This window comes from Copidosoma floridanum, unplaced genomic scaffold (assembly GCF_036245765.1).
Source record: "Copidosoma floridanum isolate Cflo_tuat_1 unplaced genomic scaffold, Cflo_Japanese_pri ptg000011l, whole genome shotgun sequence".
NCBI classification, from domain to species: domain Eukaryota; kingdom Metazoa; phylum Arthropoda; class Insecta; order Hymenoptera; family Encyrtidae; genus Copidosoma; species Copidosoma floridanum.
Genome location: NW_028321888.1, coordinates 2,563,332 through 2,579,034, shown reverse-complemented (window position 1 = coordinate 2,579,034; position 15,703 = coordinate 2,563,332). Strand labels below are relative to the sequence as shown.

General features: G+C 36.9%; 2 protein-coding genes across 2 annotated transcripts; both read left to right on the top strand.

Moving 5' to 3' along the window:
* The first annotated feature begins 9,378 nt into the window (after positions 1-9,378).
* LOC149375146 (uncharacterized) lies at positions 9,379-11,001 on the top strand. The gene is made up of 3 exons (XM_089590092.1): positions 9,379-9,468; positions 9,514-10,222; positions 10,916-11,001. The coding sequence occupies exons 1-3, from the start codon at positions 9,379-9,381 to the stop codon at positions 10,999-11,001; spliced, it is 885 nt and encodes a 294-aa protein (XP_089446218.1).
* Positions 11,002-14,501: 3,500 nt separating this feature from the next.
* Positions 14,502-15,362, top strand: LOC149375145 (uncharacterized protein F54H12.2-like). The gene is made up of 2 exons (XM_089590091.1): positions 14,502-14,639; positions 14,793-15,362. Exons 1-2 carry the CDS (start codon positions 14,502-14,504, stop codon positions 15,360-15,362), a joined length of 708 nt encoding a protein of 235 aa, XP_089446217.1.
* The last annotated feature ends 341 nt before the right edge of the window (positions 15,363-15,703 follow it).

Genomic DNA, 15,703 nt, shown 5'->3' with positions numbered 1-15,703 from the left:
CAACATCGGATCCTTGATGAAGAACCTTATTACAAAAAAAGAATTACTTGTGTAATGCTTTGTATAATACTGGATTAAAACCTGAATGAAAAAGATGTTCTTTCCTGTAATTGAATATATCTTCCTTTACCTCTGATCGAGTTCAACGCCCTTGATCGTCTACTTCTGTCACTTTGCCTATATCAAGGAAAGACTTTTTTCGTTGAAAATCTTCTACCACGACTTTTAACATCAAGTAATTAACTTATTAAATTGTATGTATGTCAGATCAGTAACATTTTACGTCAGTCTAGTAATTGAAATTTCTAGTCCCACATTAGTCACGACAACAAAATTCATGCTAAGTATGTTTGTCTGATGACAGCAATATGCGTTTTCAGTGGCTGTGGTAAGTGTTTTTCGCTTACCAACGGTAGCCTCGAAAAATCAGTGGCATGCGCAGAGTGAGCAGTACGTCAAATTCGCCGCTTACTATACATAGTACATATATATACACACGTGACAGTAGATCATCGTGCTTTATTCCTTTCTTTATTTGCGTGAGGGTTTGTTGATTACGAGCAAACGTGAATCTTCTTCTTTACTTACTAAACTTTAATTATAATTTATCGTAATAAGTGCATATAGTCAACACAATCCAGTGTACTAAGAAGTATATACATAATTTTATAACCCACAAAAGAGTATCAACAAAACAGGATTGTGTATATGTACACAGACTAATGAAACACAAGTGCTAGAAGACTCTTTTACGCATGCACTATTTTGCATTGCTGAAAGAAATACTTGGTAGGCGAAAAACACCCACCAGGCACTGACATGATTCTGACTTGTGGTAGTAGGATATTTCATTTAAGCATAGGTTTTATACTGTGGTAATGCGGTTAATATCCTTACCACGTACTGAACAGCTCATAACTGCTTGTGGTAGGGGATTTTCAACGAAAAAGGTCTTTCCGTGTATAAGCGCTAATGAGTTGTGAAATTCATCGTTTGTCTATTGTTCGACTAGTAATGAATAAGTCCAAATATATCTATCTAGTGTATGACATAGAATGTCAAACTCTTCAGTAACATATAAAACTGTAAGACAAGCTAGCCACATGATTTGCTGAGAGTTAAATCATCAAACTAAATGCTTAATAACTATAACGATTTTTCCAGGTCTTTTACTATTCTGAAACCCAGTAGTATTTAAAAAAATGTTGAGTTTAAGCTATTCATTGAAGTTGACAGCACTGCTATAACCACTCATTCGTAACCTCTACTCATTATAACTGCTATGAACTGTAGAAGAAGCTCTGAAGGTTATCAATAAACATATGTGACTTCAAATTACTTATCTTATGATGTCGATGATTCAATTTCATTGTTTATCAGGAATTTTTGGAGGTTATACTTTTATAGTTATAAACTTTGATGATGATGACCTTATTTTTCATGTCGATACTTCTTATTTTGAAAGCAAATCCATAATTTTACAATACCAAAAAAATAATTTCTAAGCATACAAATGTGATTTATACATTTCAAGACTTTCATAAATGTAAACATACAATTTAGGAGAGCAAAACTTAACTTACCTTTATGAGAATCATATTAAGTATAGCAGACTGTGTCCAATGCACACGATTTTACACAAAAAATAATGCACAAGCTAGTAGAAAATGACCAAAAATTTTGGCATCAAAATTTTTTTTTGCATAATATTTATTCCTAAATCACCGCATTTTTATTCACACAGACAATATTTTATCTAAATGATCTAAATCATTTGCATTATTGTCTTGTATAAGAAATCGATAGCCTTTAGTGTTAGAAAGCGCTTATCGTAGTGAACCGATGAATAAGTAGTTTTATTATTATGTAACTATAAATAGCCAAAAAATACTCAATAAGAATCGTTAATATGAATTGTCACAACTATTCTTACACAAATAGGTATGCTGACTCTACTTTTTTACATACAAACTGGTTAACGGCTGTTAACAACATCATTATAAGCAAAATCTATTTTGTAATTAATTATAACTATATTGATCATTTACTGATAATAAATGTTTTTCTCATTTCATGTCTTAATTATTTTAATTATTTCATATGCGCTATTGCTTACAGGTGTTATGAGCTTAGATCTGGACTCCACCACCTCTTCCAGGTCCAGTTTCGAAAACATACTACTTGTAGATCCCACGTTATCCTGGACTTTTGCTTGTGGCAATGAATACTGACTCCCGTACACGAGATCAAGTTTTTCTAAGACAAATAACCAGTTTTAAAGAAAAATAAAAGCATATTTTTTTAAGAAATTATAGGGACTTTCTTAATATGTATGAGTACTAAAATTATAGTAATATATTGAAAAATTATTTGAACTTTATAAAAATTCCTGAAACCAATGGAACTATTCTCATTTATTTTCGTTGTTCACGATTTAACTTTACTTTAATAACTGTTTTACTATTGTAAGCATGTAAAATGATGCATAAAGCATTATAAGTATGTGACTCTAAGTGTCAGCCCAAAGTGTATGCACGCATGGCCGGATTTGATGTGGAAATTTTGTTGCAATATACGTGACCAAAGATCGACAATATCCCCAAGTTCTTACGTGTACTAGCAGCCATGATATACAAACTCCGTGTTCACAGAATAAGGTCTAAAGGATAAATAAATTAAAAGGCGTCCCTGGTTGAAAACGACTTTGAACTCTGGCTTTCATTATTAAAACTTTTCACACCACTACGAACCGTTTATTACTGTATTTCAACTACGTTCGAGTATCTATCTGTATTCGTGGCTTTTTCTCAGTCAATCACGACGAAATTACCTATACTCATATGTGCATATTTATGTAACCAACGTTAATTATTCGCGTACAAAAAAAAACCTCATCTTTTATGTACAATACTCACCTTTCTATGCCTGACAACATTTGTTAATAAGCAGGGCCAAATTGTCTTGGCTACAGAAAATAATTGTATCGACATTACATATAGTTTGACTGTATTCGTCACCTGTACAAAAAAAACAAATGACAAAGTTTGAGGTCTGAGGTCCAGCATTGTGTTCAATAATGAACTTCTTACTATTAAAGAAATACAATTATTTTTTAAAAACACTATGTTCATTAAGTTTAAAGAAAAAATTATACGGTTCTTTATTGTAACCGTCAAAGTCCAGACATTTAGCCAGGCAAAATGCAAGTCATGTAGCAAGATACAAGGCCAAACTTTTAGCCATACTTTTGGCCATACATTGTGCAATACTTTGAGCCATACTTCAAACTATACGTTTAGCTATACTTTGAGCCATACATTGAGCCATACTTTGAAACATACTTTAAGCCATACTTTGAGCCATACGTTTAAGCATACTTTAAGCCATACTTTGAGCCATACGTTTAAGCATACTTTTAGCCACATTTTGAGCCATACGTTGAGCCATACTTTGAGCCGTACATTGTGCAATACTTTGAGCCATACCTTAAACGATACGTTTAGCCATACTTTGAGCCATACATTGAGCCACATGGTTAGTCATTCTTTCATTCATACTTTATATTAAAACGCACAAGAAGAATTTTTAGAAATTTAAAATCAAGAAATTTATTAAATAAAACTCATTGCGTAAATTAACTAGGCAAACGATGCTGTTGCCTCAAAGTACAATAGCAAAGTTGAGCTTGCTTTCTTCTTCATCAGGTTTTTATTATATAAGCTGTTTATAACAAAAAATGAATAATGGCATGGCAACGTATTTGAATCCAAGCATTTGAACGTCTCACGATTTCCATCCGTGAGAGAGAAGATCACTCCTCTTTCACCCCGTAAGTTCTCTTTAATCTTTGTATAGACGAAAGACAAGCGGCCTCGAACGATACCTTGTTCACTAATCGTCGAGCTCGAGCAATCTACTCAGTGATTTTAAGTATCAGTGAGCTCGAGACGCTCTTACCTCCTTACTTTAAATATAAGAAGGAAGCAAGTTTACATTTTTATTTACAATTCATTGATTTAGTCGGGAACATCCTCCCCCTTGTACAAAACATCTGAGTTTTGTTCGCTTGCAAACCGTATTAGCTTTCTAGTTGGCCTTAGGTATAAACCATTTGCTGTTAGAACTTCCACTACTCTCACCTGTCCGTTTTAGCTCGGTAAAACGCGAGTTATTACGCTTTTTTGCCATTGATTTTGCTCAAGACTATTATCAATAACCAAAACAATATCACTTTCTTTCATCGCTTTGTCGTTTTCAAGTCACTTTTTTCGAGGAATTAGAGTAGGTAAATACTCGCACATCCATCGTTTCCAAAATTCATCGGCTAATTGTTGTGCTATACACCATTGTTTTCTAGTACGTGATGTTTGTTTTTTATACGCACCAAATCTGATTTCTCCTGATGAAGAGCCGATAAGAAAGTGATTAGGCGTGAGCGCTTCGTGATCCTGTGAATCTACAGAAACATGAACTAACGGTCGTGAGTAGTTGTTGCAACACTTCGGCCCGTCAAAACAAACCCCCACCACTCGGATAGGGGGTCTGCTTTGACGAAGTGTTGCATACAAGTATTTGTGAGGTAGGAGTATGAAAAACTGTCGAGCGGAGGGGAGAACATGCGAAATCTAAACGTCGCGGAAAGAGAGAAAGAGAGAGAGAGAGGTGAAGAGAGAGAGAAGGAGAAAGAGAGAGAGAGAGACATACGAAATCCTGGAAACGTGGAGAGCGATGATATGTAATATAATAAGTATTCTATTACATACGAGGTATATTGCTTTGACGCACGCAAATTGATCTCGCAATTTGTCTCTTTGTATTAATTTAGTGAAAATGAACGAAGTCACACTGGGTATTTTAAATTTTATAAAAATTTTTGAAATTTGTGTGAATACAATTTATTAACAAACATTGTTGGTTGAAAGAATAATTTTACAGTTTTGATATTATCACATATAATATATATTAAGTATCACAACACATAATAATAACCAATGTACATTAAAAATTTACATAACACTTCACTTTCTTTATTGATGCTACAGCTCTAATCTATTACCTGTAATGTCCTCGTAATATACCAATCTCGCAGCGTATATGCTAATCTACCGGTTTTCTTCAAAATACGCAAATATTAAATAAGGGTCATTCTGGGGCACTTCCACAGCATAGTTGTACGTATACCACGTTAGATTGTCATATGTTATTTCTCGCAGCCACATTGCATGTAAATCGGGGAATCAAACGATGTACGCCTGGTAATACCGATATTGATTCTCATACACAATCACTTCCATCAACACATTAATCACTGATGGTCTGGTAAACAGGTATTTCCGTAATCGCCGTAAATGCTGCAAGTGGAAAAACTCCCGTACAGATGGTGGTATATGCGCTTCTTGAATTGCCGCCTGATCGTTAGCATCACTCACAGTTGCGCCTTCAAAGAGGTCCATCGACTCAGTTGGAAGCATTTTAGTAACTGACTTTTTTTTCTCTAAGTTCGTAAATCCATAAATCATTTTTTACACAATGTTGCAGAATCTTCCTACCTTACACCCCTCCCTCCCATTACAGACATGTGTAAAAACGCTAGGTATAAAAATAATCATACATACATATGAGATCAGAGGTAGATTATGCGAGTAATGAGATCGTTTTTTAGCGAGCCACGCGTTGACCTAGCACATCGATACTCTATGAACCAAAGTCAGCACATTCCTGAAAGTAAAGCAACGACTCACGGGGGAAAAAGTCGACCAATCACAATTTCTTGCAAAAATATTATGTTAATAGCAGAAGAAAGACGCTCAGCCCTCAGTATCGTTTCAACATTAACAATGAAGCCTATTACGAAAGCTCATTTGATAAGCGTACTTAAATGTTTGCTACGCGTTGCACTCATTCGTGAACCACACATTCATACTATGTGTGGTAGCGCCTGGAGTAGTAATTTTCAATTATTATCGATCAATATATTACTCAAAAAATTGTATTTTCTTGTCTGACATTGTCGAATAAAAACCGTGAGTGACATGTTTAAGCGTGGTCTTTTTAATGATACATTCGTTCACGAAACTGTTGTAAAAGCTGTTTAAAAATTTGTCAATCGTAATCATCCATTGGCAAAAAAAATCGTGCGCTGTTACCGTAAGTATACCTTAAAATTATTGCTTTTGTTTACTTTCAGTCATTAAAAATTTAGTTATACCTAGTGATAAGGCAAATGCATGATGATACACTTGGGGACGAAGTACTTTTCAATGTTGATACAATCATGGAATGTACACCGCCCACTATGAGAGGTAAGCAGACTATATTACTATATTAAATGATCAGGTATAGTTTTTACATTTTTACTTGCAGAAGAAAATCCACAACAATCGACTAGCGGTTTAAATCGACCGATATACGAAGATATTAGTGGTGATGATGAAAAACATTCAGATACGGAAGAAGCACGCGAAAAAGAAGATTGTAGTAGTAGTAGTAGTAGTAGTAGCAGCAATAGTAGCAGTAGTAGTAGTAGCAGCGACAGTAGCAAGGATGATGGTAAATATTATGAGATGCATCTTTTTCTCTAGTTATTTTCAAATATTCAAAATGTTTTTTAAGAATTACCGTTGCAGAATGGCGAAGGGGATCGTCCACGTTTTATCATCGAAAACGTAACAACTAAACGATATCGTCGATTTAATTATGAAGGACGAGAAATTCAAGGTAGATTGGCGAGACCACCCCCAAATGTTAATTTATACGCATGGCTTGAGGATTGTATGAATGATTTACATAATCATTTAGTCAAAAAAAGTAATCCTGAAGACTTTATAGGTATTACGATAAATTCTCAAATGTTTCATCACGGGCCGTTGTGGATATTTTTTAGGCCTACTAGAAATTTTATTGTTGAAAATTCATGGGATGTTTTGTTTAATGCCGTCCAGAGTTCGAGTGACTTTGAAATCGATGACAGTTTGTCAATTAATTGTGCCATTATAAGTGGCATCAGTGGAAGAGGACGTGTAACCTTGACTGAGAACAACGTACGGAATAAATCAATATTAACCATTAATAACAATGATAATCTTCGTTTACCACGAACTCTAGCAGCAGCTTACGCTTACGTCGTCCGGGGACAAATACGCACAGGTAGGCTACATAATTATTGGAACCTTATAAAACGCGACGCTTATATACACTCAAAAGAGAGCTGCCGAAGAGCTTTTGCGATTGACAAAAATTTGTGTGCCTGATACAGGGTTTGGCCTCGCAGAAGTTCACGAGTTTCAAAATTGTTTTTCTACTCACAAGACAGCAATTGTCGTTTATTCGTTTCAAAATTTTGGGTGTGGTCATCGTCTCCTGTACGATGGTACTTGTTTAGTTTTAGAGACTCAAGGACAAATCGTTTATACGTTACGATTAATGTACTATGAAAACGCTGAGCATTACGAGCCTATACTGAATTTGATCGGTGCAAGCGGTAGTTACGGATACTGTATACCGTGCAATAAGAGTTATTAGCGTATCAAGGATCACAGATGCTCCAACAAATGCTACAAGTGTATGCAATCTCCTCTTCGCGATGTGATGGGTCCATCAAAAAAGTGTGATTCGTGCCACAGATTATTTTTTAACTTCACGTGTTTTGAAAGTCATTTAAAAAAAGGTTCGTATCATAAATCTTTTACCGTTTGCGAAAAAATAAAAATTTGCTTGTTATGTTGCAAAATTGTGTGAATATCAAACAAGAAACATCAACATCAATGCGGTATTTCTTTTTGTTGCAATTGTAAAGAGTATTTACCTGTAAATCATCAATGTTACATTAAACCGTTAAAATTGAACAGCAAAAACCTAATTTTTTAATATTATTCTATGATTTTGAAACAGAACAGACGACACCCATCGTGGGTGATGAGGAAAAAAAAATCCACAAAGTAAATCTGTGTATTGTTCAATAAGTTTGTAATGCTTGTAGCAACGTACAAGATATTTCGATAAACTGCGATCATTGCGGCATTCGAGAATATATTTTTCAAACTAATCCAATCAAATCAAGTTGGTAGATCTTGCAAGGATTCGATGCTCAATTTATTTTTAAGTATATAGTGGAAAAACACGGCGAACGCGTAGTACCATCCTTTATCATGAATGGATCAAAAATAATATTGATGGAATTTATGAAAATAAAATTTATCGATAGTCTTAATTTCTTTCATATGCCTTTAAGCGGCTTACCCAAGTCGTACGGTCTGTCGGAAATTGAAAAAGGTATTTTTCCACATTTTTTTAAGAAGCTCGAAAATCAATCGTACATAGATCTTTTACCACCGCTCGACATATATTCACCCGATAGCATGCATACGAAAGATCGAGATCAGTTTTTAAAATGGTACAATGAACAAGTAGAAAATAATTATATATTTGACTTTAAAAGTGAAATTATAAAATACTGTAGGCAAGACGTGAACATTTTAAGATTAGCTTGCTTAGCTTTTCGAAAAACTTTTGAAAAATTCGAGGTGGACCCTTTTGGGGAATGCACAACGATCGCTTCGACCAGCATGCGTGTGTATAGAAAAAAATTTCTGAAAAAAAATCAAATTGGTATAATACCACAAAAAGGTTACAGAATGGCTAACAATCAATCTGAAATATCTTTAAAATGGCTTTATTGGATGGAAAAACACGTTCTCCAGCGATTTATCGAACACGTTGGACACTGCCAAGAGAGATGCTTACCAGAAGGTATCCTCGTCGATGAATACTGTACTCCTCTAGATGGTGTGCATGATCATCGTGGAATCGTATTACAATTTCAAGGTTGCTTTTGGCACAGCTGCCTACGGTGTTACCGAATAAACCAAGATACCATTTTGACGACTGGAGATACAATGGATGATAGATATTAGAAAACTTGCACGATTAACAAAAAGGTAAGAATGTCAAATTATGAGTTGATAGAAAAATAAGAATGCGACTTTAACCGAGAAATACGTGAAAACGAAGAACTTTCAAATTTTATTTGAGAAATTGAAAATTATTGGAGTGGAAAACCATTGAATCCACGTGATGCATTTTTCGGTGATTGAACAGGAAACAATGTAAAAATGTACGATTGTCAGGATGGAGAAAAAATTGAATACGTTGACGTATGCTCCATATATTTGCAAGCGAGGTATATTCCCCGTTGGTCATCCAACGTTGTACTCTAACGAAGGAGAGTGTAAAAAAATAATAGGTGACAATGATATTTCCCAAGTGAATGGATTATTTATGTGTGATGTGCTACCACCTAGAAATTTGTATCATCCTGAATTACCGGTGAAAATGCACGATAAGCTTATTTTTTCTTTGTGCCGTACGTGTTGTGAGGATATGCTTCAAGAGCACTGTACCCATGACGATGAAAGAGACCGCATTCTAAGAGGTACGTGGGTACCCGAAGAAGTCAAGGTGGCTGTTCGCGTAGGTTATATCGTTAAAAATGCTTATGAAATATATCAATAACAGGTAACACAGTACAATCAAGAAACGGACGAAGGAGGATTATTTGCACATTATATTAACGAGTTTTTTAAACAACAAACACTAGCTTCGGGTTACCCACCTACCTGCATATCTAATGAGCAAAAGGAGTTCTATATCGACGAAATCCGTAGAACTGAAGGAATAAATCTCGACAAAAATGAGATAAACCTCAATGCTGGCTTAAGATCCGTTGCAAAATTATTACTCAATTGTTTGTGGGGTAAATTTGGTCAACGTGAAAATTTGGCAACGACTGAGGTGATGACGGTCCCAGAAAGATTAATGGAATTACTTACGAGTGTAGAAATCGATGTAAATGGCGTTTTACCCGTCAACGACGATACATTGTACGTTAACTGGAATTATAAGACTGAGGCCTTGACGTCATTACCATCAAGTAACATTGTGGTTGCCGCTTTTGTGATAGCACAAGCACGCTTAGAGCTTTTCGAGTATCTGCATTTTCTAGGAAAACGTGCTCTCTATTACGACACAGATTCCGTTTTTTATGTTTCCCGAGAAGGACTGAACGATTTACCCATTGGCACGACACTAGGCAGTCTCACTGACGAATTGGCCAATGAAGGAGTTGGCGCATACAGATCTTCGCTTTCATCCGGCGGGCAAAAGTTTTACGCACATAAGATTAAAAAACCCGATGGTAGTGAAGATTATGTTTGCAAAGTGAAAGGTATCAAATTAAATTACAGCAATAGTCAAAAGATAAATTGTGATACGATTCGTGAGCTTGTTATGACTAATATCATGGAAATAAAATTGTCGAATTTTTCCATTCATCGTACAATTTTTCACGATGTAGTGACTCAACCGAAAATAAAAACATGTCAACCAGTCTATAGAAAAGATATTTTGACAGCATGACCACGAGTTATCCGTATGGTTACCAACGAGCGGGTCATTTTTTGTTACGGTGAGTGGCAGTCTGATAACCGCGATCTCGGGAGTAATATTGAGTTTCACGAGGGATTACCACAAAACAGCGATTGGGTGGGCGATCATAGATCAAAACTGGTTATTATTGATGATTTGATACGCGAATCATCCGGTAGTAGCGGTATCGTTGACTTATTTACTAAAGGTAGTCATCATAACAATTTGAGTGAAATTTTTATCACGCAAAATATATTTCATCAAGGTAAGGGTCAACGCGATATATCGCTAAACTCGCAATACATTGTTATCTTTAGAAATTTACGAGATCGCGCTTAAATACAACATCTTTCAAGACAAGTGTGTCCAGAAAATCCTCGGTTCTTGTAAGAAGCTTATTGGGACGCTACTTCTCAGCCATTTGGTTACCTTTTCTTGAATCTCAAACAAAATACACCGGACAATTGTTAATTTCGAGCTCGTATTTTTCCAGATGATGAGTATCTGTACGTATACGTGGCTAAGAAACAAGTGAAAGGAAGCGACACGGCGAACCATGTTCCAATCGTATCGTTGTAATGGCACCAAAGTCACGTTTCCCGTTTGGTCAAAAGCACTTCATCATTTTGAGAGCTCTTTATCATCTTGACACCGAAAAACAGAGAGCTCTGTTGCGCAAAGCAGATAAGACGCTAATCAAGCACATTTGCGAGTGTGCATTGAAGATTCTCGAAGGAAACGTTTCACTAACTGCGGCGCACAAAAAACGCTTGCGTAGACACGTCAGCGTTCTCAGAAAGCTCGCGAACGCAAAAATTCATTCGTCGTCAAAGAAAAAAATGATCGTACAACAGAGAGGAAGTTTCTTACCTGCTTTGTTGGGTCCGCTTCTCGGAACAGTGTTGTTGATGCTGTAACAAACATGGAACACGCAAAAAAATGATTCTTCTGTGTCAAGAAAGCGTGGATCGATTGCGAAGCGCATTCCTCAACGATGGTCTGAAGTCTGTGCAAACGCCGGGCACAACAATGAGTTGGCTCGACGCAAAAATGAACGACATCTTGAATTTACCGTATACCGATGAGCGAGAAAAAATAGAAGAAATACCAACAAATTTTACAACGATATTTGCACCTTAGGGAATTGGACAGCAAAAGAAAACGATATGCTGGCACGATCATGGAGAATACCAAGGTATTGCAAGATAACGATCCCTCTGACGACGACGTCGACGAGGACAAAGAGAAGCGTAAAGGGGAGGAAAAGTAGGATACCGAGGTTATCAAAAGCGTACCGAAAAAGTTTCGTCAAAAAGCTGCACTTATCATACGACGATTGCGCGCTACTGGTAACTTTGAGTGGAGCAATGAATATACCATCATCATAGGTGGCGTTTGCATACCACAGTCGAACATTGTCGATCTGGTTAGTGATGCCTTGAGAAACAGGTAAAAATGCATACCGGTGAGCCATGATCAGTTTGCAGTGGCACTTCGTATGGCAAACATTCCGCAAGAGTGTGTCGGAAACGCTCAAGTATTAAAATTACTGATCGACGACGACGATGACGTTTGTAGGTCGCGAAATGCAATCCGTTTTACGAGAAAATGACATTAAGTACAGAGTAGCACGTAGCCCACAGACAAAGGCTGCAATAGCCGAACGTTTTATAAGAACTAATAAAGAAAGAATGTGGCGATACTTTACACACACAAACAATCAACGCTTCGTAGACATTGTTCCAAATATAATTGAGTCATACAACCGCACGAAGCATTCGTCAACAAAGATGGCGCCAGCTGACGTGACTTTGCACAATGTTGTACGAGCACGAGAAAACATAAAGCAACGTTATGATAGGCATATTTATAAAAATCAAAAGTACAACGTTGGAGATTTAGTTCAAATCAGTAAGACGAGAAGTGTCTTTGCCAAAGGTTACGAAAGCGGTTGGACTTTAGAGTTGTTTAGAATTGTACGTATCTCTTGCACGCAACAACCTCCAGCTTATTTTGTCAGAGATTTGGCTGACGAAGACATTGACGGTTTCTTTTACGAGGAAGAGTTAAGCAGAGTACGAAAGGAATTGAGCGAGAGCTTCTTCGAGGTTGACAAGATATTGAAAAGTCGAGGTAAAGGACGTTCTAAAGAATTTTTCGTCAGCTGGAAGGGATATCTTGAAAAATTTAATTCCTGGATAAAAGATAATTATTTAAAAGATATAAAATGAAGGACGACTTTTACGTTGTGTTGTCTAGCAACAGTAGCATGCAGTATTATCCTGATAATACTACTACGCACTACGTGACAAGATTACCTTAGCAAATTAGTTTGCAAGGTCAATGGAATGTTGGTATAACAGAGATTCCATTACCATTGACGTTTCAACATGTGATAAGAAATAACGAAAGAAAAATTTCCCTACAATATATACCATGACTACACAATAATGTACACACAGAACGTCCTGTGATTCATGTAGATAATTACATACGACCCGGTCTATACACAAATATCGAAGAAATGATACAAGAAATCAATAGTTTCGATACCACACAAGATCACGTGGTTTTCAGTTTGGAAAGGGGTGTTTACGTAGTGGCTAAGTTAGTCTGTTCAGAAACAGCGCGCAGTAAATACATGAATCGCTATTTAATATTGTCCGAAAAATTACGTAAAATCTTGGGCTTTGAAAGTGCAACGAGTCTTTTCTTGGAAAATAACGGAATTCAATCCATTCATCCAGCAAATCTTGCCAATGCTTTACCGTCAATGCTCATGATTCACAGCGACATCTGTGAACCATACATTGTAGGAGACGTTCAATCACGTTTGTTGCGGGCGGTGTCGTTGGATCTTCAAGGTTACGCGTACGGTTGTGTTAAAAATAAAATTTTCTCACCACCTATGTATACACCATTATTGTTTAACTCCTTTCACAACATTGAAATCGATATAAGGGACCTGATTGGTGCCCCCATACCATTCGACTTTGGGACGCTGATGGTAACGCTTCACTTTAAACGAATCGATTAAAAATTATGGATCCTTACGAGGACTACTTTATTGCACAAAGTGGTAGTGGTGGTAGAAGTCTGACCACAATTTATGGAAACAGAGGAGGAGGTGTTGGATGCATTTACGTTGGGACCCCCTATCAACAAGGACACGGAGGTATCGGATCGCTTTTTGCTGGAGTATTTTGACGAGTTTTATCACTCATTAAACGAGGTGCCAAAGCTGTTGGCAAAGAAGCTGTTCGTGCAGGTATGAACATTATGTCTGACGTCACCGCTAAAAATATACCTTTCAAAGAGACATTCTACACTTGTGTGATGGAGTCTGTTAATGCGCTGAAGAGAAAAGCCGAGGAAAAATTGGACAAGCTGATGGAAGATTCGGGATATAAACTTGGACGACTCGACGAACTATTTCAGTTGCAATTGCTTCGTAGAACTGTGCAGTCAAGACGTGGTCGTCGTAAGAGTTAAAAGAAAAAAACTAAGAAAGCGCGTAAGCAAGATAAAAAGAAGAAAAAGAGAACAATAAAAAGAAAAAAGAAGAAGGGACAGAGAACTGCAAGAGATATTTTTGAAAGTTAAATTTTTAAAAAATGGCTTTTCTACACAGTAACTCATGCGAGTGCTTAAAGTCTGAGCTTCTTTTGTTTGATACTCCACCGACTCAAACAACTATCGAGGAATCGCACTGGATTTAATACAAGCCGATATTATCGCTCACGGATGATTCAGCGATCGAATTTGTCGTACGAGGTAATGGTGATGAATACATCGATCTCGCCCACACGATGCTCAGTCTTCGTGTCAAATTGGCCGTCAATGAAGATGAAGAATTAAATACTGTCGTAGAATTTAAAATCTCAAAGACGGGACCAATCAATAATTTTATGCATTCGTTGTTCAATCAAGTCGATGTGTTTTTCAATCAGAAACCTGTATCACCTCCTAACAACGAGTACGCTTACAGAGCGTATTTAGAAACTTTATTGAATTACGGTCCTGCAGCAAAATCATCCCATTTAACGAGTTAATTATGGTGCGACGATACAGCGACAAAGATGGACAATGTGTTGGATGCCAACGCGGGTCTGGTCAAGCGACGTACACTACTACCAGCAAAGAAATCGATTGATCTGATTGGTCATCTTCATTGCGATGTATGCAATCAGGAACAATTACTCATCAATGGCGTAGAGGTGAGAATGTGATTAGTAAGATCTCGCGATGCATTTTGTCTCATAGACACTTCAAACTTGGTTTCCGTTCGTATCGAAAAAGCAAATCTTTTAGTGAGACGCGTTAAAATAAGCCCATCTATTTTATTAGCCCATACCAAAGCTCTGTCAAAGAGTACAGCAAAATATCCGCTCACGCGTGTCGAAGTGAAAGCTGTGACGATGCATAGTGGTATTCATGGCGAAACTTTAGATGATATTATTTTGGGCCAGTTACATAAGCAGATAATCGTCGGTTTCGTGAAAAATCAAGCTTATAATGGCGATCGTACTATGAATCCGTTTAATTTTCATCATTTCAATATAAATTTTCTTTGTTTGTACATTGACGGTGTTCAAGCTCCTTCCAAACCATCACAGCCAGACTTTAAAACGAATAATTTATACGTAGATGCTTATTATACCTCGTTTTCGGGCACGGGCGCTCACTTTCTCAATGAAGGAAGCCACATTGATCGCGAATCTTATCCAAACGGTTACTGTCTCTTTGCTTTCGATTTAACACCGGATTTATCGGCCAACGAATGTTCTCATTGGAACCTAATTAAACATGGCAGTGTTAGATTGGACGTTCGATTTGCCGACGCTCTAACTTTGACCGTTAATTGTATAGAGTATGCCGAGTACGAGAATATTCTCGAAATCGATGCGTCACGTCAAATCATGGTCGACTTTAGCGGTTAGATGGCGCCACTAACTACATATATTATACTTACACTCACTACTTGGACACGCCAATCGTCTCTCGGGTTAGTTGCTGCTGGTACGCTCAATCATCCATAAATCGCAATGGAGCTCGTAGTCGACATTCAGTATTTCAAGGTAAAGAAAGACGTAATGGTGCCGAAAGAAGTTGCTATCGTTGCTTTGAACAATGACTTTTCCGCACATTCGGTAGTAAAACCTCCTTGTCGTTTGCAAAAATTAAGTAAGTAGGTGCAACGACAAAATATTTGGTTGTCCCGACATTATCATGGACTTGATTTCTTTGAGGGTGAAGTACCTTTAAAAGCAGTTTTTTTAAT

Excerpts from the sequence above, each read along its gene's own strand:
- LOC149375145 (XM_089590091.1), top strand. The coding sequence starts at position 14,502 with ATGGACAATGTGTTGGATGCCAACGCGGGTCTGGTCAAGCGACGTACA. Across the intron at positions 14,640-14,792 it reads TACTCATCAATGGCGTAGAG|AGTACAGCAAAATATCCGCT; the intron begins GTGAGAATGTGA and ends GCTCTGTCAAAG.
- LOC149375146 (XM_089590092.1), top strand. The coding sequence starts at position 9,379 with ATGCTTCAAGAGCACTGTACCCATGACGATGAAAGAGACCGCATTCTA. Across the intron at positions 9,469-9,513 it reads AAGTCAAGGTGGCTGTTCGC|GTAACACAGTACAATCAAGA; the intron begins GTAGGTTATATC and ends TATCAATAACAG. Across the intron at positions 10,223-10,915 it reads TTATGTTTGCAAAGTGAAAG|ATGATGAGTATCTGTACGTA; the intron begins GTATCAAATTAA and ends GTATTTTTCCAG.